Genomic DNA, 22,541 nt, shown 5'->3' with positions numbered 1-22,541 from the left:
GCAGTGAATCCATCAGGACCTGGGCTTTTCTTTGTTGGCAGGTTTTTAATTACACTTCTATTTCATTAACTAATATTGGGTTATTCAGACTTTCTATCTTCTTGATTCTGCTTTGGGAATTTGTATGTGTCTAGGAATTTGTCCATTTTATCTGAGTTTACCATATTAGAGTACAAGTTCTTCTGGATTTCTGCAGGATCTGTTGTGATTTCACCCTTTTCATTCCTAATTGCATGGATTTGGGTCTTTTCTTTCCTTTTTTGATAAGGTTGGCTAAGGATTTGTCAATTTTATTTAATCTTTCAAAGAACCAACATTTCCATTCATTGATTCTTCGAATTGTTTCCTTAGTCTCAATTGCATTAATTTCTGCCCTAGTCTTTATAATTTCCTCCCTCATATGAGCTTTGGGCTTGACTTGCTCTTTTTCTAGAAGCTTGAGGTTCAACACTAGGTGATTTATTTGAACTTGCTCTGTTTTTCTGATATGGGAATTCATTGCTATAAATTTCCCTTGTAGGACTGCTTCCATTGCATCTCTTAAGTTTCGGTACGTCATATTGGCATTATGGTTTAATAGTAGACAGTGTCTAATTTCTTCTTTAATTATATCTGTGACCCATTGGTAGTTCAGGAGGGTGTTATTCAATTCTATATGTTTATGTTGTTTTTGTGTTTTCTTTTGCCATTGGTTTCCAATTTTGTTTCACTCTGATCTGATAATATGCATGGAATAATTTCAATTCTTTTCCATATACTTAAGCATGTTCTGTGAGCTAGTATGTCTAGTAAGTCCATTTGTTCAAAGATTTGGTTCAGCTCTGATATTACTTTGTTGATTTTTTTGTCTAATTGATACATCTATTCATGACAGTGGGATAGTGAGGTCTCCTGTTGCAGTTGTATTGGTGCTTATCTGATTTTTCATATTGATTAGTGTTTGTTTTATATAGTTGGATGCATCAGTGTTTGGTGCACATATATTTATGATTGTTATCTCTTCTCTTTGGATTGTTCCCTTAACAAGTATGTAGTTGCCTTCTTGTCTCTTCTGATCAGTCTTGGCTTGAAATCCCCTTTGTCTGCAAATAGAATAGCTATGCCTGCTATTTTTTTCCGGGTTCCTGTTCCATACAGTATTGTTTGTCTTCCATTAAGTTTTAGTCTATGCATTTCTTTTTGAGTTAAATATGTTTCTTGAATGCAGCATATTGTTGGATCTTGCTTCTTCATCCACTTTGCCAGTCTATTTCTTTTGATTGATGAATTGAGTCCATTTATATTGATGATTATAACTGATCTGTATTAACTTATCCTCGTCTTATTAATTTCCTGTTGCTGGTTCCCTTTCTTTCCCTTTTTTTTAATTGCTTGCCTTACTTGGTGGATTCATTCTATTGGGATTCATAGAATTGTTGTCCTTGTCTTTTTTTTAGAATACTTTTCAGAACTTTTTGGAGTGCCAGTTTGGTGGTCCTGAATTTCTTCAGATGTTCTTTATCATGGAAGTATCTTATTTCTCCATTAAATTTGAAAGATAATTTTGCAGGGTACATCAATTTAGGTTGGAGGTTGTTTTATTTTAGGACTTGAAATACTTCATGCCAAGCTGTCCTTGACTTAAGGGCTTGTGTTGAGAAGTCTGCTGTGATTCTGATGGATTTTCCTTTATAGGCGATAGGTTTCTTTTCTCAAACAGCTTTTAATATTTTGTTCTTGTGTTGAATTTCTAGAATCTTGACCTTTACATGCCTTGGTGTAGTTGTTTTCTGATCATGGCTAATCGGGGTTCTATATGCCTCATTTATCTATAAGTCAAATTCTTTTACTATGCTTGGGAAGTTTTCTGCTATTCCTTCTGTGAACAGGTTTTTTATATCCTTTGTGCTTTCTTCTGATTTTTCATTGATTTCAGTTAATCTTATTTTATTCTTCTTTGCATGATCTAGAAGCTGTTGGATTGATTTTTCATGGTCCCTTGCTATTTTTAAGAAATCTTTCATTTGGTGGTTGCTGACTGCAAACCTGTCTTCTAGGTCTGATATTCTGTCTTTGCATTGGTTGATTCTGCTGCATATAGAATATTTAATCTCTTGAATATCTGTTTGTATCTGTTTCATGGACTCTGCTTCTTTCTTGTGTTGGGCATTCGTGGTTTCCATCACTTTCCTAAACTCCTTTATTGTTTTTTCAAAATCTATATCTATTCTAGCTTCACTAACCTCCCCTTCATGGTGGCCATCCTCTCTTTAGTAAACTGTGCAATTATTTCTGATTTTTTTTTTCTAGAGCCTCATTCATCTGCTTTGCTGCTTCTGTGGCTACCATTTCAGAAAGTCCAGCTGGGTGGCTTTTTATTTCTTCCACCTCAATGCCCACTAGATTTGCCTTGGGAGAGCTGAAGGTCTGGGATTGCATCTTGCTTCTGTGCTTTCTCATTTTCTCTTGTTTTATTTGTGTTCTTCACTGATGTTTGTAAATTGCTTATGGTAGGTAGCTTTGTTACTAGTGCCAAGACCTCTTTAGGACATGCTTACTTTTCAGAGGTGTCTTCTATGCATAGCTGGCTTTTGGCTTGTGAGTCTGTCCCAGGATCTTGCCTGTTCCATTTGTTAGGGATTAAAGGTTGGCATTTGTTTGGCCTAGCTGCCAATTCTTTGGTACTGGACTATGGTGTTGTTCATGACCTTCAGACAATCTTGGTATTGGCTTACAAAGAAGACCAATTGATCATAGCAGCTATGTCACCTTGGCTAAAGTAGTATGACCAGTAATAACAATAGCATCAAACACAGTCTGGAAAATGACAAACTGTGATGACTATTAATTTGCCACCTTTAACTATAGATACAAACTTTATAGTTATATAACAAAATCTAAAACCAATCAGAAAATTATGTATAGTAAAAATCCACTTAATAGCAACTTTACCCTCAGGGGAGAGAGTTTAAAAGCGATAAAGGGAAAAAATAGAGCAATAAAAGAAGAGAAACAGATTAGAAGCAAGGCTGAAAGGCAAAGGAAGAATACTCAAACTTCGAGAAATTAGTGAGGAAGACAAGGGAGAAAGAAAGAAGGAAAAAACAAAAACAAGAAGAAAGCAAACAAACTAAAAACAATGTTCACATCCATGAAGAAACAAAAGTAGACAATCCAGCTCAGCAGCACAGTGCCTGCTTGGCAAGTGTGAAGTCCTGAGTTTGATCCCTAGTACAAAAAAAAAAATAAACAATCTAGAAAAAACAAACAATACAACATTTTTTAACCCCCTAAAACAGTAGCAACAACAACAAAAACAGACAAAAGGAGATTTCTCTGTGACTTCATGCCTGTGATTTTCTTCTGGTGTCCACAGTTTTGTGGTAGTGTCCAAGTCAGAGCCCAGGCCTGTGCTCGGGGGGAGGCAGGTAACCCCAGTAGGTCTGCAGTAGGGTTAGGGTGGGCTGCTAGCTGACCCCCAAGCCTGCAGCAGTGTTGGGGTGGTGCCAATTCTGGTGCTCAGTTCAGGCTGATCCTGGCCTCCAGCTGTGGGGCCAGGGCCTGAGTCTTCACCCAGCGAGGTGACCCTGGTTGTCCCTCACTGGTCCCCACAGCTCCCTGATCTGGATGTCTCCTATGGCTGTCCCTCACCCAGTCACTGTGAGATTTCAACACTGGGCACCCTGAGTGGACGTCAACCCATGGCTGCTCTGAGTATGAGGTTCATTGGCCCCTCCCTAAAAAAGTGACATCCAAGCACCCTCTTCAGGGAGCACAGCAGTCACCTGGACTAGAGTCACTTACTGGCCCTTGCAGCGCAGAGCACCCACTGCTCTGCTCCATGGGCTGCCCCCTACCCCAGGCCTCAGCATCCTCACTGTGCCTCTGTAGATTTAATCCTCCTCTCTCCTGCTGAGAGTGCAGTTTGCCCCCTCTTTCTGTGCTGCAGTCTGTCATCTCACTTTCTCTGCAGCTTCCAGTTTTCCCTTCAGATCCTTCCTAGGTCCCTGGGATCCATCTCTCTCCTTCCTCTCTTCCCTGAGTTGTTATTATCCAGGGTCTGGATTCTGAATCTTCAAGAGGTTGATTTGTTGCTGCTTACCACTCTGCTATCTCCCCAAAGTTCTATAAAATTGAGTTCTAAACTGGATGTGGTGTGCATGCCTATAATCCCAGCTACTCAGGAGGCCGAGGCAGGAGGATTGTGAGTTCAAGGCCAGCCTGGGCCACACAGTGAGACAATGTCTCAAAAAAATTGAATTCTTAGGGGAGGCTCAACATTTTGGCAGACACAGCATGCCTTTTCTCAAAACCCTCTTCTCAAATGTCTTCTGCTCAAAATAATTTTATGCTATTGTGGTCTTATCAGACCCTTAACTCCAAAGTAATACTAAGGATTCTCACAGTGATGATTCAGTTCCTTTAATTCAGCCAACAAGTACTGGTTGCAAGTCCAGTCCACACTGGGCTTCCTGGCTGGTACAGGAGTTACAGTGATGGAAACAGTGGTCTCCATTCCCAGGGGCAAACCACTGCAGCAACATGGGTGGGTGTGTGACTCGGGCTTAAGCGCTGGTGACTCTGACCTCTTCCGAGAGGACCCTTAACACTTTCCTTCCTACTGGGTCCCCAGGCATAGCTGCTTGCATGCCCAGGTGGGCTCCTGACCGGGATCCTTGGCCGACAAGTCCATCATGGCAGCAACCCAGTATCTATACCTCAGCACCTCTTCGAGTTCGCCTGTCTCATGCCTGGGAACAGACCGGGGGGAACATTTCAGGTTTTAGTCATAGTCACTCCATCGAGAGGGAAACCATGTTAGGGGAAGTCTTGAGCTGCTGAGTCCTCACAGTGTGTTCTTTGCACATAACAGCAAGGACTTTAAGAATTAAAATGCAATCTTTCTTTCTAAATTAAGACATTCTTTGAAATATAGATGTGGAAATAGACTGGAATTTCTTACAGAGTCCTAGTGGGCACTGATCAGGCGGTGGGCTTTGGGCAGAACTGACCAGAGAGCCTTCAGATGTGTTCAGTTTACATCTCACATCAGTGTTGTCTCAGAAGGACCTCGGAGACTACACGGCCAGCACCAGCGTATCTTTGGGGAAATGACACCACACACTGACGTGTGACGTACAGTTTTCTCGGGTTTTGATGGGAAAAATGAACCATCCTTATTCATCTCATAACAGTTGGGGAAAATTGGCCCTGCCTTCTTCTATCCCTTAATCATTTGGAGACTGTTCCTATGCCAGACTCTGTGTTGGGTTAAGGGCAGGCAGAGCAGAAACCAATTCACCTAACCTGGGAGTTCTTCCTCCCCGGGTGCTGGTCTAGGCAGGAGAAGTCGCAGAAAGTGTACTCATTGGAGGTGGCAGGTGACATGGGTGGGCACTGTTGGTGGATTGGATTTGAGGGTCCCAAGAGCAAGAGAGGAGGTGGCAGGGGGCCCTTAAGAGCTGCTTTGGATGGATAATCAATCGCTTCCTTAGTGTCTCAAACCTGGTGAGGCAAGAGGTCAAGTGGACAAGCAGTGTCCGGGGCGTCAACAAAGCTCAATGTGCTTCTGGATTTGGGATATAAATCGAGATTACCAAGTCTGTTTTCATAAACCTTCATGGCTATGAGAATGCTAGAAATCCAGCCAGGAGCTGTTCTCACTCAGACTGAACTCTTATGGTTTTACCTGGGTGGAACAGATGCTGTGATGGATCTTAGCGAAGCAAAGTCCGTTGTTTCAGGATGAGTTTAGAAGGGAAGACTGAGGGAAATGCTTGGGGGTATTTTCGGTAACAAATTACAGGCTGTTCTGTTCTGTGACGTGAGACCCACTGTCGCCTCAGCGCACCTGGTGTCAAGTTGCTGGGCACAGTGTGGACTCCTGGGCCCTGAAAGAGGGTGGGACAGGCTGGAAAGTCTCCACAGGAGGACAGCCCAGGTAGTCAGGAGCTGGCAGAACCAATTTAGGTGTCAAGATTAGAAAGGGGAAATGCATTTCGCTTGAGTAAATAACAAAAGTGGAGAGAAAGCCAATCCCAGGGAAAACAAAGGGACCTCAGCAAAGAGGAGCAGCACCAGCATCAGGTAAACTGGGTGTGTAGAACTCACTCCCCGAGGGGAGAGGGCAGGCGAGGGGAGCAGGAAGGGAAGAGCAGAAGCAGGACAGGGCAGGACAGGACAGGACAGGACAGGACAGGACAGGGCACGCGCTGCCTCTCCGTCCTCCTCCTTGCCTGTGTAGTTAGGAAGCTGGCAGCGTCCAGTCCCGATCAGGATCCGTCCTTGCTCAGGAGCTCTCCAGCTGTCGCCCTGGAATGTCCCTCTGCTCCAGTTTGACCAGCGCAGCCCTCTGGCCGTCACCTCCAGTCTCAGGAAGAGCGTCATCCCTGTGTCCCACACACGCGTCTGTGCCTCACATCATCTGTGTGCTGAGTATATTTGATAGAATGAGTGCCTTTTATGGAGAATTTAGCGGATACTGGAAATACAGTTCAACTGGAAGGAAATTAAAATGAGCTGTCATCTCACCTCCCGGAAACTGGCGCCCGAAGCCTTGGTGCGGGCGTCCTGGCTGTCGCGTGCTCACACGAGCTCACCTTGCCTCGGCCCTCCCAGTCCTTCGAGCTGGCATCAGGACCCCTGGGCCCCCGAGCCACCCCACTTCCGCTGCCCTGGGCGGCTCCTCAGCACCGAGTGACGGGCCCAGGCCAGCACACCCCGGACGTTCCTCGGGCTCTCAGTGCCCTCTCTCTGGCCCCCTGCGTCTCCTTTGTCACCCGGCAGGTCTCACCCGCACACAGCCTCAGCTGTCCTCTGCCTTCAGCTCCCCAGCAGCCCCATTCTGCCCTTGCCGTGCCCTGCTGTCCCCCTCAGAGCCTCCCTTCCTGCTCCTCACAGTCCCTGCAGGGCAGACTTGGAGCCTGGTGGCACTGGGCCCTGTCCTACCTTGTCCCCTTGCTGTCGGACTGGCCAGGTTCCTGACCGGTACTCTGCCCGGCTTCTTCCCCTCCCAGTGCCTCCGAGCACTGCAGACCTGGCCAGGGGACGCAGTCCCAGGTAGCTCCTGACCCGAGACGAGCACTCTGTGGGGCGGGGGCCGTGATGCGTGTTGGCGACCTCCACGTGTGTCCTGCTCCTAATCTAAGTAAACCGCAGCTTCCTAGGAGCTCTGAGTCCATCCCTCCTCTGAGTTCCCAGTCATCTTTCCTCAGAACCCCTGCTAGGGAGCTTCGTAATTTTTAGCCTCCCTTTCACAATTTCTATGTTGCTATGATCTGGGTGTTGTATTATAATTACTGACTCACAGCTCTCTTCCTGAATAGACGATGCGCCTCCAGGGCAGTCTTGGATTCTTTGTGTTCAGTGACAGTTTTATTAAGATATAATTAATATGCAATAGAATTCGACCACATACGCTGTACATTTCAGTGAGTTTCAGTATCTTCACAGAGTTGTGCAACCATCACTACAATAAACTTTTTAACGTTTTTATCACTCCCCCCCAAAACAGTGTACCTTTTCACAATCCCCCTGCATCCCCCCAGCCCAGGTGACCCGTTCTTTCTGCCTTCCGTGTGGCTCTGCCCCCTGTGGACGGACACTCCACACCCCTGTACCACACAGCGTGGAGCTCCTGCAGTTGCTTCTTTTACTTAGCAGCGTGTTGTCAAGATGCACCACGTTCTCATATGGTCCAGCACTCTACTCCCTTCTGTGAAAATGCTGTCCCACAGGGTGAGGAGGCCACGTCTTGTTTGTCCATCCACCAGCTGAGTCCATCCACCGACGGACGTTGGGCATGTGTCTACAGTTTGGCTGACGCTGTCCTGCATATGTGTGTGCGGGTTTTAGTGTGGACGAGCTCTCCCTTCTCTTGGGGATGCAGGGGGCTGGGTTGCTGGTCATTCAGCTACCAGGGGGGTCTCTCCAACATACTGGCAGGCCACATTCTCAGCAGCTGGTCCCCTGTACGCATGGGTTTTTAACCAGTCATGGGGTCCAAATATTTCAAAAATCTGCACTGGTGCTATACTGGTACAGGCTCTTTACTTGTCCTTATTTCCTAAACAATGCAGAATGATCCCTATTTCCACAGAACGGACACCATATGAAGTAGCGTAAGTAAGCCTGTGGGGTTTCGGGTGAGGAGGAAGACATGGGAACATAGAAGTACTGAGCCATTTGGTAAAAGGACCCGGCCTCCCCCCGGGGGCTCCTGGAACCACCTTCCCGTGGTGACTGAGGACCAGTATAGCTGGTTTCTCCACACCCCAGGAGTGGTAGGCTTTCACAGGGAAAGAATAGAGAGAAAAGTTTTTAAAGGTTGGTTTTCTAGTTTGGTAACCCTTGAAAAGTACCTTCCTCCTAACACTTGAATTAGCAGTGAGTTCTACTGGAAAAGATGCCTTGTTGGATTTGAAAGACACCTACAGAAGAAAGTGAGAAGATTAATTGGTTTTCAAATAAAAATATAGAACCTGGAAAATTTTTTCCAGTATGATTTTTATACCAAGAGGGATTTCTTAGGAAATGCAAATATGCACTGTTCAGCATACGGCATGTTAGATAGATACAAAGTATAGACTCTTATATACAAAGCGAGGTTTACACAACCAAAAATAATTGGAGTGGGGCCAACTAACTTAAGGGAAAATTCAAAAATCTTAGAAGAAAGCAACAAAGAGGAGGCAGACAGGCTGGGAGGCAGCGTCCTGGGCCTCTGCTGTAACATCGCCTCCCAGGCCAGCAGCTGGGTAGAGATTTGCATGCGGGAAGGGGCAGGGACTCCAGAGACAGGGAGAAAGGTTGTCTTTACAATTCTTGTTTGATTTGTCTATCGATCCAAGATTCCTACACATTGATGGGGTACCACGCATGCAATGTGTAAAGATCAAGCCAGGATAATTAAAATACCCATCATCTCATTAACTTTCCTTTGTGGAGGCAGCATTAAGCATCTGTTCTAGCTCCTCTGAATGTGTCGTGCATCCCGTGCTTGCTCCATGACTGTCACCCTGTTGAGCAACAGAGAACATCAGAGCATCTCCCTTGCTGTAGCTGTGACTTTGCCCCTCTGGCCAGCCTCTTTCCCCACCCACCCTCACTCACCCTGTGAGTCAGTGGCCAGCTCCCGATGTGGAAATGTTCCTGTGCTGTGCGGGTTTGTGTCAGGGTCAGGCCAGATGTGGTGGAGCTAGAGAGACAAAGACAGATCAGGGCTCATAAAACAGTTGGAGGATCCAACTGTGGCAGGTTGGGATGGACAGAGGGCACGGGTACAAATCAAAGACCAGCAAAGAAGTCCTGCGGTCATTTGGGGCTGATGCACGGACCGTCCCGGCCTCTGGGTGGTTCACTGGGTAGTTGGAATTGGGACTCCCCAGGAAGCGCCCTGATAAAAGGGAATTTGATAGGGAACCTGGTTTCTTGAGAAGAAAAAAAATGCCTGAATCTTTTCCATGTTTCCATCTGGGGTTTCCTTTACAGCCCTCACTGTTTCCTTGGTCAGGCCCCTCATGCTTCCTGCCAGAGCTACGCTAGTGGTTTTAACATTTCGGCCCTACAGACAGTCTGCTCCTTCTGTCTGTCTTTTGCACAGACAGCAGCCTTGTACAGTTTCCTGGGGTAGACCCAGACGCTTGCAGACGAGGTGACCAGTGGCTGACCCAGAAGCTGGCTCACCTGTGAAACCCTCTCGTGACCCAGGCTGCCCTGGCAGGAGGCACCACCACGATCATCGACTTCGCCATCCCTCCGAAGGGAGGCTCCCTGCTGGAGGCCTTCCACACCTGGCGCCGCTGGGCCGACCCCAAAGTCTGCTGCGACTACAGCCTGCACGTGGCCGTGACCTGGTGGAGTGAGCAGGTGTGTCCCTCCAAGTCCCATCCTTGCTCGGGGCAGGAGCGTGGAACGGGTGGCAGGCGCCAAGGCAGGAACCAAGCAGAGCTGCTGGCTTCCAGGTGACCTGGAGTTGGGGGGGCTCCGCTGCATGCTCTGTGGCACCCGTAGCTGTTCACACGAGTGGGAGTGGACGCCACCCTCATGCCCGCTGCTGACCCAGGACTGGCAGAGATGGTGACAAGATTCAGACAGAAAAGACATTTGAGAGCTGTTGAAATACGTTGATCTCTCCATATAAAAGGGTTTGTGTTTGGGGGGAACTCTTCCACTTGGGATTTCAGTTACTACTTGTTTTTCCACCCTGGACTCCGTTCAGAAGTCTCTTTACCTGGACGGTCCTCGTGGTGAACATGATTTGCGTAACTTACGTCCCCACTTCCCCTCCAAAAGTGGGCTTTAGACTCGAAGTTAATGTAAAACATGTAATCAATCTTTAACAAACAGTTCAGCCAGCCTGACAGCGAGGTTTATAGTCCACAGCTAAAGTTGATTTTTGTAAAAAAAAAAAAAAAAAAAAATCGCCATTCTGAGCGAGGCCTTCATCTGTTCTATGCCTCTAAGGCCAGTCCCTCCTTCCTCTCTCCTCCTTTCCTCCCTGTTATTGTATGACGTGGAGCAGCGCTCCTGCCTCTTTAATATGCAGAGGCATCGCCTGGTGAACCCCTCTAAACACGGATTCTGTGCAGTGCTGAGGCCAAGTCCCCCAGGGACGTCGCTGCCGAAGTTCATTGGCTCACAAAGCCCAGGGCCAAGCTGAGGGCAGGATTTCCCCAGGAGGCTCTGCCCAGCCTCTCCTCTGCTCCTGGTTGTCCACTACAGGCACAGAGTTGCTTGTCTCTGCCTCCATCTTCCATGCTGTCCCCTGTGTGGACATCTGTGTCACAGTGTCCTCTTCTTTAAAGTCACTGGCCACGTGAGATTAGGTCCACGCTAATGACTTCACCTTAACCAAGGACTCCGTTTCCAGCTGAGGGCTGGGACTCCCACACATGAGCACTCCCTGCACACAGGTCACCCACACTGCAGTAGGCAGAAGCTCAGGGCCGGCCTGGGGTAGGAGCAGGGCTGGCGTCCCTGTGCCCAAGCAGCAGGGCAGGGCTCCTCGATGCTGTGGGTTACCAGAACTTAACAAGGGCACTGCACAAAGGGCACTGTGCCCACTGAGAGTGGCCATCAGGTGGCCACACTAACGATGTGCAAAGCACCTCCTTATTACATACTACTTAAAATAATATATTCATTGTAGAAAATTTGAAAGTGCAGAAAAAAAATTGAGGCACACGGCAGCACTTTCTGTCCCTTCCTGGCATGTGACAAACCATGGGCTCCCTCCATCCCCTGTCCGGCCTCTGCATCCTCGGGTTTCTTCCCACTCCATTTTCTGTATTAATTTATTACTGAACTCAACAATGGTTACCGAGCGGCCACTGCACCCAGACGCTGTCCTAGGACGTAGCAGAGGACACACGGCACACAGCCCCTTCTCTTGTGGGTCTGGACTCCCGGGGGGAAGACAGGTGACCCACGGTGGATACCGTGCCCAGGAAAGGTAGGGAAGATTAGCAAGGTGATCAGCAGCGATGGGAGCGGGCATTGCATGTCATCTCGTCATTTTCAAACTTTGCTTATTCAACAGAAAAAGCCTGCATTTTTTTTTTATTTTGCACTTTTTAATGAGTAGCAAAGTTAACCTTTATGGATGTTGATTAGTCATTTATATCTACTCCATGGATTGTTGATTAACTATTTTATCTGGGCTGTTAAGGTTTTCCTATAAAGTTGAAAGAGCTTTTGCCGACAAAGAGCAATATTCCTGTGCTTGCTGTTTTTTGTTTTTTCGGGGGTTTTTTGGTACAGGGTATCGAATTCAGGACCTTCCACTTGCGAGGCAGGTGCTGCACCACTGAGCTAAATCCCCGGACTGCTTGCTATATTTTTTACTTGTGTGTTAATCTATGAAGTTCAATTTTATTTGCTCAAATCTACCGATTTTCTCCTTTGAGTTTTTTAGTGCATCTTGAGATTTGGATGGGCCTGCAAATGCTTACTGAGTTCCTTCTGACCCTCACTCACCCACTGCCCTGGGGCAACCCCAAGGCCCCAGCTCCTGCCAGTGCAGTGCCCTGAAGCTGCCTGTCCCTGCAGCTGCACACCAGGCTTCTGCTTCCTCCGCTAAGCCCTGCATCTACACCTGTCTACACCTCTGCTTTCTCTCCCTAAGACCCACCCTTCGGCTTTGAGACCTGAGCCCAAACCCTCCACTTCATAGCCTGGATTCCTTCTAAATCCACAACGCCTTCTACTGCAGCCACATTGTGTTATCTTCGCTTTCTACTGGGAGGCAGAGCCGAAAATTTATATCCAATCATAGAAGTACTTTGAGGAAAGAAAGCTGTTAACTCTTTCCTAAATTAAACTATGACAGCAGCAGCAGTTTATCAGATGAAATAGGGCATAACATGGAGGAAGGCCAAAGACTTCACTGCATCTTTGGGAGCTAAACTGTGGTCCTTATTTTATGTATTTGTTTTATGAATGTGACTTTCTGGAGAATGCTGAAATTATCGTTGAAGCGAAAGAGCAACATGGTGTGGTTGTTGCCTTTTAGGTCAAAGAAGAAATGGCAATCCTTGCCCAGGAGAAAGGTGTGAACTCCTTCAAGATGTTTATGGCCTACAAGGACCTGTTCATGGTGCGAGACCCAGAGCTATACGCTGCCTTCTCGCAGTGCAAGGAAATTGGAGCCATTGCTCAAGTCCACGCAGAAAACGGAGACTTAATCGCAGAGGTAAGCACATGCATTCCAGCCTTGGCAGAAGTGAAAGTGGGCTTTGGAGACCCTCAGCCCCCAGAAGGTGAGGAACGCATCAGAAGAGCAGAAATCCAGAAATGGATTTGCTACGGCTCCCAGATACACCACTGGGCCCCACGTCGGTTTCAGTCAGCTGTTCACACATCAGCAAGGATTTCTCCATTTCAAAACAGCCGCCTGGACTAGACCTCAAGCAGGTGCCGCAGTAAAAACATGCAGTTTTCTCTGTGTCCTGCCGGGCCAGTTTTGTGATTTGTTTCTTTAGCAGCCGGGGCTGCTGCTTCTGATGCTAAGTTGGACAGCATCTGTAATCTGAGGCTGGAGCAGTACATTAGATGGCTGTTTAAAGCCCTGCTCTCTTCAGAAACTGGGTAATAAAATGTGCTCTGGAGGAATCTGGACGATATTTATTTCTTATGCCAGCTCCATTATCAATGCCCAAAGAGTTCACCATCTGCGGGATCTAAGAGCAGCCTCTAAGCCTCTGTATGAGCTGACTTTTTCTCTCCCAGGCTCAGCCACTATTAAAGTGAGACAGAGGCTCCGAGGCCAGGTGGCAGGGGGAGTCGTGAGAGGCGAGCAGGAGCTATAAAATCCAGCAGGCCCGGGTTTAAATGGCACTTCGTACTTCGGGCTGCGTGACAGCCATTCGCTGCTCTTCTGGACTCTGCCTTTTTTGTAAGGATGAGATACAGTCTGGACAGGGCAAATAACTGATTCGGTAACTACTCACTCAGTGGGCTGGGCTGGGAACCAGGGGACCTGTGCTTCCAGAGAGCGGAAGCAGTCGGGTAATAGATCACTGTGATTGCTCCGACAAGGACCTCCAGTGTTCAGTCTCACCTTCTTGGTCTGAACCAATATTCAGTCTTAAACATGGACCTTGCTTTTCAAAGCATTTGATCAGAAATAACTTCCTGTCTTGTTCACCTTTTCAGCCAACACAATTTGGTGATGAAATGTGCACAGAGAGAATTAATACGTGCTTTGGGAATATCGATGTTATACCCAGCACATTGCCCCTCACACACGTGCATCCACACACACACATGCCTGTGCCCACTGACCCAGGTCTCCGGCGCCTTTCATTTCCGGACCTGGTGCTGCCCCTAACCCTTCCCCCTGTCTTCCCAGGGGGCCAAGAAGATGCTGGCGCTGGGCATCACGGGCCCCGAGGGCCATGAGCTGTGCCGGCCCGAGGCCGCAGAGGTGGAGGCCACCTTCCGGGCCATCGCCCTGGCCAGCGCAGTCAGCTGTCCCCTCTACGTGGTGCATGTGATGAGCAAGTCCGCAGCCAGGGTCATCGCAGATGCCCGGAGAGACGGTGAGCCCAGGAGCCCCAGGGTGGCCAAAGCTGAGCACGACAGTGTTTGCCCTCCTGCTCACAGGAAAGTGGCCAGCTGAGGGCTCGGCTCTTCCATCTCTAGGCCGCCTCTCTTCCTTCAGGCGATTTCTCTCTCGTCCTGAGGCCGCATTCAGATTCTTTCTGCCTCAGAAAGAGGCTCAGAAAGTGGATCCAGCCTCAGCTCCCAGGCAATCACTTCTGAACCTGCAGGCTCAGTGCGAAGCTCCGGGAATTTCCAAGAGTTTTCCATACCTCCTGGGCTTCTTTGCCAACCCCTGAATCAGGCCATGTGCAGAAAAAGATTGTTTTGAATTGGCTTGTCCGATGCAGCTTTGGTGTTGGAGCAATTGAAGCAATGATCCAACTAGTGTCTTTACAACAATTATTTTATGGTGTGAAAACCATAGTTATTTTTACCCCAGGTTGCCTAATCTCTCTCATTCAGTCTAAGACAGAAGAGACATCTCCTGATCTTGACACGAGTAGAGCAGAGAAATAATTTCACTTATTTTCAAGTACCGTCAAGGAAAGATGAAAAACAAATTCTGTGCATTTTATTCAATGACCCCAGCCCTCCTGCGGATGAGCTGGCAGTTCTGTCTTCTCACCTGTAGAAATGCAGACAGGCATAGTCTTATAAGTCATCCTGGCTGGACCCACTCTCCCCCAAACTGGCTGCATTTTAATGATATGCATTATAAAAACTGAACCTGGATTTGGTATGTACTAAAATAAATCTTGTCAAAATTGCTTTTCATTGCACGAAGGTTCAGTAAGGATTCTGAGTCATCTGTACTTTTTAAACGTAATCCATCAATATCTACGTTAAGATTAAGCTTGACTTCACACGAGCATTAAGGGGGTCTTAGTATCAGCTCTTTCTGATTGCTTCCTGCCCACGCCCTGCATGTAATAGAATTGCGGCATGAAACAGCACCCCTTGGAAAAGAAAATGCTGCAATTTTCAAGCTACAATCTTAGACTTTCCCACCAGATGGCGCTGTTGCCAACTCTGTGCCGTTTCCTTTGTACATTGCGGTTAAGTAAAATCAGCAGAATGGACAGTCCTGACCCACCAGCAAGCTCCCGTTTTGACATTTCCGTCCGGAAGCAGTTTCTTGATCTTGGGTTTTTATTTGGCACGAAGAGAATGCATTAAAATCAGAGTAAAGGTCTGGGGAAGATTTTAGAGTGTAGATCATAGAAAACTATTAAACTTGGGCCAGGGATTTAGCTCAGTGGTTTCACCACCTGCTGAGCAAGCATAAGGACCCGAGTTCGATCCCCGGTACCAAAAACAAACAAACAAACAAAAAACTATTAAACTTAAGTATGGGCATTTTAATTTATTTTAAATAGTCTTAAATTCAATTTTCTTTCTCAAATATGTAAAATATCTACATAGTCGAAAGGTAAAACTTAGATATAAAAATATCCAGTGAAATCTTTCTTCTTTTCTTCTCATATTCCATAACTAATTATTTTTATGAACTTATTTCTGGCCTATATTTACAGTTTCATTACAAAGTAAAAAAACATGTATATTGACTTTTCCTCTTACAAAAAATAGCACATTAGAAACAATAGTATGTGTCTTGCTTTTTTGCTCCCCTACTTGAAAATATGTCCTGAAAGTCAGCCCACATTAGGAACAGAGGTTTTCCTCAGCCTGTTCTGTTTTATAGGGCACAGTAGTGCACTTGGGTTTCCCAAGTTGTGTGTATACGAATGAAACCATAGTGATAGCCTTGTATGTATGTCGTCTCATATTTGTGCAGGGTGTGTTAGTTTCCTATTGCTGTTGTAATAAATGGCCACAAACTTAATGGCTTAAAAGAGTGCAGCTTTATGATCTCACAATTCTAGAGATCAGATATTGGAAATAGAAACACTGGATGTCTCGGTCACTTACTTGTCCCTGAGACACAATACCCAACACCCACATAAAGGAGGAGAGGTTTATTTCAGCTCAGGGTCTGGTCCATAGTCAGCTGGCTGCGAGGCAGAGACAGGCGGATGGAGGGAGCTGGTGGAGGAGATTTTCACCACCTGGTGGCCAGGAAGGACAGAGGGAGGAGCCCAGAGAGAGATAGGCCCTTCCGGGTCCCACCCCAGGCCCAGCCTCACCTGCTACCAGCCGTGAACTCAAGGGTGGACTAATCCGGGATGCGTACAGCACCCTCGTCCATCTCCTCCAACAGGGCCTTTGGGGGGCATTTTAGATGTGAAATGTAGCACGGGGCTGGTCAGGTGTCTGCGGGGCTGCAGTCCCCTGGTTCCCTCCAGAAGCCTCAGGAGAGAAGTCCTTTCCTTCTCCTTTCCAGCATCCAGACACCGCCGCCCCCTGGTCGTGCCCCCTTTGTGACCATCAAAGCCGTCAGTGCCAGCTGAGCCCTTTCGGTTGCACTGCTCCAACCTCCTCTTTTCTTCACCCTTCGCCATTAAAGATCCTGGGATTGCACTGAGCTGCCTGATTCACTCAGCATCATCTTTCCATCTCAGATCCCGGCTCACATCTGTTCTAGCTGAGTCAGACTTATGGGAATAGGACTTGTGAAAATACCTTTAATGCTCAGCCAGAGGCAGCAGAGCTCCGGAACAAATCAGGGGGGACCCCGCCCTGCCTACAGGACCCCTTTCAGCCAGGCTGTGGTCAGCCAGAGCCAGAGGGAAAGACAGACACAGGGACAAACTGGGAACACTGTGGATGAGGCCTCCGCAGCCCCAGAGGGACAGGAGCTGTCGGCCCACAGGGACCCTTAGGGAAGATTCCCCACCCTGGGGCACCGGGTTATTCTCCAGCATCATTTCTGAACACAAAAGAACAGTGGAGCTCTATTAACTGTGATCCTATTTCCAACAGATTTCAGCCTTCCCCATGTCTGAGCCAAAGGTTTCCCCTCCTTACCCCGGGGCCGGGCCCTCTGCTTTCCAGGGCCTCCCCCCCTGCAGCCTGCAGCCGGCCTGGTGGCAGTGCTGGCTTTGTCCAGGGCTCACTGGACTCACCCAGCCTTGGCCCCCACCCCGGAGGCACTAAATCCCAGACCCCAGACTCAGTGCATGTTAAAGTCAGAAACCTGCTCCAGGAAGCACAGGGGGTGTCCAGGGATTGATGCTTCCTGTTGAAGCAGCATGGAGTACAATGCTACTACATTCGATTTTATTATTCAGTTGGCAGCTCGATACCCAGCATGATTATAACAACTAACATTGCTTGTTGAGTGCTTACTATGTGCCTGGCATCTGCTTTGTTTTAATATCTTTTGTCTCAGTTCAGGTTTTAGTCTGTATTAGCGCATCGATATATTTGAATATATATTATCTTTTAAAACTTGCAATAGTAATGCTTCAAGCTCAGCTTTATCCCTGTTTTGAGACTGATACAATTAGGGCTTTGGGATGAGTTAATAAACCCCAGACGGATTCACCAGTAGGTGCTGAATGTAGAATTCAAGCCCAAACCCACCAGACTTGAAAGCCAAACTTTTTCAATTATTCCTCCTCCTCTTCAGAGAGAAGTTGGTCTAGAGTTGGGGAAATATGGAACCCAAGTTTAGCTTTTTAAAAATTTAACTGGTTTTTGGTTGTGGACATTCTATTTTAAATATTTTATTGGGCATATGTTCATCTTGCTGTGTTTATTGTTATTAAAATAACACCTGTCAGGAATGGAGATGATGAAGTCGTTTATGGAACGTAAATTCCTCTTTTACTCTCAGTTCACTCTGGAGCTACGATTTGAAACATACCTTTGGTGTTTGGTGTCCACCTCCAAAATCTTACAGGGTACGTGTGTGGTAGTCATTTGGGAGTTTTGAAGCTGTCCCCGACTCCGGTGGGAATGAGTATGTTAGTCACGCACCCTCACCTTCACCCCCGGAGGCCTGCAGTGACAGTGGTCGCTCTTCAGGTGACTCACTGGCTCCCCTGCTGCTGCCCGGCTGCTCTCAAGCCGGACCCTCCGTGCTGCACAATGGTGACGATGTGCTTCCCACCCGCGAAGGCAGCTTGAGAGAAACCTGTGTCGCTAAGTGCGGTGCAGATCGGTGTCGTGCAGATCCACTGTGCAGAACGAGCTCTGAGGTTGCGGTCACGCGGCTCTACCTGAAGGCTCACGGCCTGGCTCATTTGGGTCGCTGCATAGTTAGACCACCCCTGTCCTGTAAAAATTCTTGGTTTTCCTGAAATATTTCCAGCTAGCTCTTTTTGAAATGGGTTGAGAAAAGAAACAAACCCCACTCGCTGCTGAACGCGATCGGCGGTCCTTGCAGAGACGGTTTCTGGAGGAGGAAAGGGAGTGTGAGCGCCGCCCTCCAAGCCTGCGAAGTGGAGCCATGCTGGGTGCCCTTCGTCCGGCGCGTGCGTTCTCACGGCCTGAAGAGCCTCCGGTAGGTTCTAGGGAGAAGTGTGCAGATGCTGCGATCTCCGGCTCCCTGCCCTCGTGCGTGTTTGGAGGCTCGAATGGGTGTAGCATTCCCGGCTCAGAGCGGGGCCTCTGCTGGCGGCTGCGATCTCATCCGTCCCAGCACTGCACGGTGCTGGCCCTTATTCCCGACCTGTCCGACCATCTGGACCGCCCTCCTGTTTTCCTTCATCCTAGAAGTCTAGACATTTCAAATAACTTTACTTAGTATTTGGCCTTTCAAAAACTCCTCTTCGAATTCAGAGCCAGTCTTAATCTGAAGGCTGAGCTTGAATTCTGAAATTCTTCCTTCAGTTATCTCCCTTGCATTCGGGTTCTCTTCCTCTTTTCCAAGAATGCCTCCATAATCCTCCACGTCCTTTAACTAGTTCACCTTAGTATTTTGCTCTTCATTTAGGAAATGTTTTTGTTTGCTTTCCCTGCTCTCCTAAGGAATTTGCAATCATATTTTTATTACCATATTTTTATTACTGTCCTGTTCCCTGGTTGCTCTGTTTTCCCTGATTGCTTATTCTTTTTTAATGTGTGCATTATTTTCTTGATCTCTCCAGGAATACTAATGATGTTTTCTTCCCTTCTTCTGTTTCCTGCATTATCTGTTATTTTCTAAGTGAGATTTTCAGGTTTAAAACTTTAGGCCCTCTCCGCTTCTGTGTTGTGTGTTTCCCCCCGTGTCTGTGGCCCTCAGGGGTCCAGGGGGGTCCTGGGAGGCTCTGGGAGGCTCGGGTGAGGCCCCTGTAGGCTGCGCCCAGCTGTGTGCCCTCCCAGGTGCCATGGACATCAGAAGCCCTGTTTCTCAAGGGGCGGAGGCCGAATCAGGACAGCCTGCTCTCCCTGCTCCTCTGCCTCCTGTCCCTCCCTCCTAGGAGCCCTGCGCCCAGCACCCCTCTGCACCCCCGGTTCCGACAGTCCCTCTGCTAAGTCTCCCTCACTGCTTGTCATCATCTCCTTTCTTTCCACCCTCCCGAAGTCTGTCCAGCCCCCTGGTGGCCCTGCTGCCTCTTACAGCCTGGGTACCACTGTGAAGCCCGCGTCCTGCTTCCCGGGGCTGATGTGGCCGGGCAGGAAGACGTGGGAACGGTGTGTGTCCCCTCTCTACTGAGGCTTCCCTTTGCCCATCCCTGTGCTGCCTCCCAGCACACAGCACCCCCAAAGGGAAGGGATCAAGCTGCTGAGCTGAGCCACTGGGAGCCAAGGTGCGTGACGCTGGCCAGCAGTGTCGCCCACGCTTCCGTCTTCCTCAGCCCAAAGCCGGGGCTGCATGCACCCTCCTGGGGGCCACTGTGCCACGCGGAGCCAGGACATCAGAAGCATGTGGACCACAGAGCAGGACAAGCCAGCTTCAGGTCTGTCACTCCAGGGTCTCCAAGCCTGGTCTTGGTCCACAGAGGACAGGCACCAGTGTGGGTCCTTGGCTTCAGGGACACTTTTCCTCTTCACGATCATTATTATTGTTATTATTGTTATTATCGGTGTTGGGGACGGAAGCCAGGGCCTCAGCATGCGAGGTGAGTGCCCTCCATCCCCAGCCCTCTTGGTACTTTTCATTTTGGTCCGAGTAGCTTTGGTTCTCTGTGTCCTTTTGTAGCCACAATGTTGCATATGGGATTATTGATGGTATTTTAGGGAATGTGTGGTTCTTTTCTTCCTGCACTCCCAGTAGGACTCGGGGAACACATGGATTCACAGTGTTTCTGTGGTTTGCTTGCAGTAGCCGTGAGTTTCTGGGCAGGTCAGTGCAATGCTCTGGGCTGTGTCTGTCACAGTGCGACTCCCAGCTGTGACTCACTCCCACCTCAGACACTTTCCAGTCCCTGAGACACCTTAACCTGCATCTGCACCTCAAAGGGGAGGTTGATTCTGGCTCACGATTACAGTCCCTAGTCAGCTGGCTCTGAGCAGCCAGGCGTGGTGGAAGGGTCTGGCGGAGGAGTGCTGCTCCCCTCATGGAGGATAGGAAGCAGAGTGAAGGGAGGAGCCGAGAGGGAGATGCACCCTGCCTGGCCACACATGTGACCACTTCTAAGAGCTCCACCTCCTACAGCACATTTCCCTCCAGCTCGCCATGGACTGAGCCACTGAAGAGCACAGCACCCCGTGATTGACCACCTTCCAGAAGCCCACCTCTGAGTGCATGAGGCTTTGGGGACATCCGGATCCTAAGCCACAGCACGCCTCCAGCCTAAGTTGTTTTGATAAAGTTCTACCTTATCTAACATCCAAGCTCTTGGGTTTGGGTGTAAGTATGATTCTCACTTTAACATATTAATAAAATGTTCTGGGTTTTTTTACATTTTCCATAAAAAGCAAGTTATTGGACACCAAACATGTGTGAGGGCCTGCACCATAGGCATAGGGTTTGCAAGGATGACCAAGCTTGTTTGGTTCTCAAGGACCTCCCGTTGAGCGGGCACCTTATCACTGAGTGGTTGGTGGTTGTTTCTTTGACTGCCGCTTGTTTGATTTGGTTTGATTTGGTTTTGGTTTCCTATAGTAGGAAGTTTCACTTTCCAGGCTTATTCTTATAAAACATAAAGGTTTCTTACACAGAACTTTTGGATTTTCCATTTTCCGTTGTATTTAAATTCTGTCCCCCATGGATTGCTCTTGTGTTTAAAAGGTGGGGGAAGAGTCCACACTGGCCATGCTGACCATCGCTCTGCAGTGCTGAGCAAGGGCAGACCCAGGGTCACCAACACGTGCGTGGCCAGGGCTCTGCCCACCGTGGACAGACGGCATATGGCTGGGTGAAGGTGGCTTTGAGTCTCGGCCTTTGCTGTTCCTTTCTTGGTCTTGAACATCTGAACATCCTGTTGTCGTTTGCATTTGGAATGAGAAGATTTACCTTATCTCCAATATAAAGCAGTTTGAAACCAGCCACTGTAGAACATTTCAGACACGGACTTGTGTGGCTAGTAGAGACCTGATGTTCGTGGGGCGTGTGAGTGTTCAGAGGCTGCTGTAATAAAGCACCTCAAGGGAAAACTATGATCACACCATGCTCCTCGGCTTGTGAATACCCATCATCTTGTGTCCTCAAGTTATTCCCTCCATGCGTCTGTATCCAAATGTCCTATTCCAATGAGGACCCCTGGCTTATGGACTTAGGGCCACCAGACACTCACTGTAACTGTTTCCGCTTGGCAGACATCCACACATCATTCCATACATTGTGGATTGGGCAGGGGCCGAAAGCTCCAGCCTACAACTCTGAAGTGACTCCTGGCTCCAGGAACATGCTAAGTACTGTGCTTTCAGAGACATTCATTGATTCGACCCTCACAAAACTGCCACACTAAAGACACTGTAATACCATTTCATAGATGAGAAAAACAGACTGTGACCAGCATCCTGTGAGTCTAAATCTCTATAATCTACTCGACTGTGCTGGCTCCATGTATTTTTCTTCTTAGTCAACTTACTCCTTTATAAATGTAATATTTTGATTCTACACAGAGCCCAGACAAGTTTTACGCTATGGTTTTAGCTGAGAAAACATATTTTTACTAGTGAATTTTCCCATTCCCCAGCCAGTGTTTCCACACCTTCTCTGCCTCTTTCCCTTCCCTAGAAGAACTCGGTAAAGTGCTGCCCGCGGGTCCCCACCCATCCCCACATCTCTCTGTCACCGTCACCAGCTGTCAGGAGGGCAGCATTCGGGCTGGGCCGACAGACTTTGTTCTGTGGAAATCTTTAGATTCCCTCAGAGGGCAGGGTGCCTTCCGAGTGGGAGATTGCATCCCATGCACAGGCTTTCTGTTACAGTTTTGAGCCAAAGAACAAAGACAGAAGAGAGAAGAGCTGTGGGAGGGCAGGGCACAGGCTCCTGAGAAAGCCGCCGAGCAGTGGGAGGAGGTGCGTGGAAGCGACCTGTCTCCCGCACTGCTGGAGCCCTCAGGCTCACATGCGATCAGAAGAGCCCCAGGCTGAGGACAGCAACAGCTCACTTCATTGCGTAGTAAATGAAACCAGCATGTGCAGTAGGAAAATTGCTCAGCCGCATCCACAAATAGCTTGCATTTGACTGAAACATTTAGGAATACGTGCTCTGCACCCAGAACAGAAGCGAAGATGACCCT

The 22,541-nt window shown here is 48.2% G+C and overlaps 1 protein-coding gene and 1 long non-coding RNA gene across 8 annotated transcripts in view; one reads left to right on the top strand and one right to left on the bottom strand.

The window, feature by feature from the left end:
- Positions 1–22,541, top strand: part of Dpys (dihydropyrimidinase) — a 63,532-nt gene that overhangs the window by 7,663 nt on the left and 33,328 nt on the right. For 5 of the 7 annotated variants that reach the window (XM_087190790.1, XM_021262800.2, XM_021262799.2 and 2 more), the window contains exons 2-4: positions 9,688–9,846; positions 12,491–12,670; positions 13,829–14,018. In XM_087190790.1, coding sequence (XP_087046916.1) covers positions 9,688–9,846; positions 12,491–12,670; positions 13,829–14,018 — 529 coding nt within the window. Of the gene's footprint in view, positions 1–9,687; positions 9,847–11,635; positions 11,771–12,490; positions 12,671–13,828; positions 14,019–22,541 lie in introns of those variants that run through there. The other 2 variants (XM_021262801.2, XM_087190793.1) reach the window with 2 other exon arrangements.
- Positions 5,972–9,769, bottom strand: LOC147824037 (uncharacterized). The gene is made up of 3 exons (XR_015442962.1): positions 9,664–9,769; positions 9,091–9,175; positions 5,972–8,996 (listed from the first exon to the last, which is right to left on the bottom strand). It is a non-coding gene; the product is annotated as an uncharacterized LOC147824037 (long non-coding RNA).

The sequence above is a fragment of the Heterocephalus glaber genome, unplaced genomic scaffold, assembly GCF_053883595.1.
Source record: "Heterocephalus glaber isolate CG9 unplaced genomic scaffold, H.glaber_assembly_v1.0 deba00001556, whole genome shotgun sequence".
Taxonomy (NCBI): Eukaryota; Metazoa; Chordata; class Mammalia; order Rodentia; family Bathyergidae; genus Heterocephalus; species Heterocephalus glaber.
This window is presented reverse-complemented; position numbering and strand designations above follow the sequence as displayed.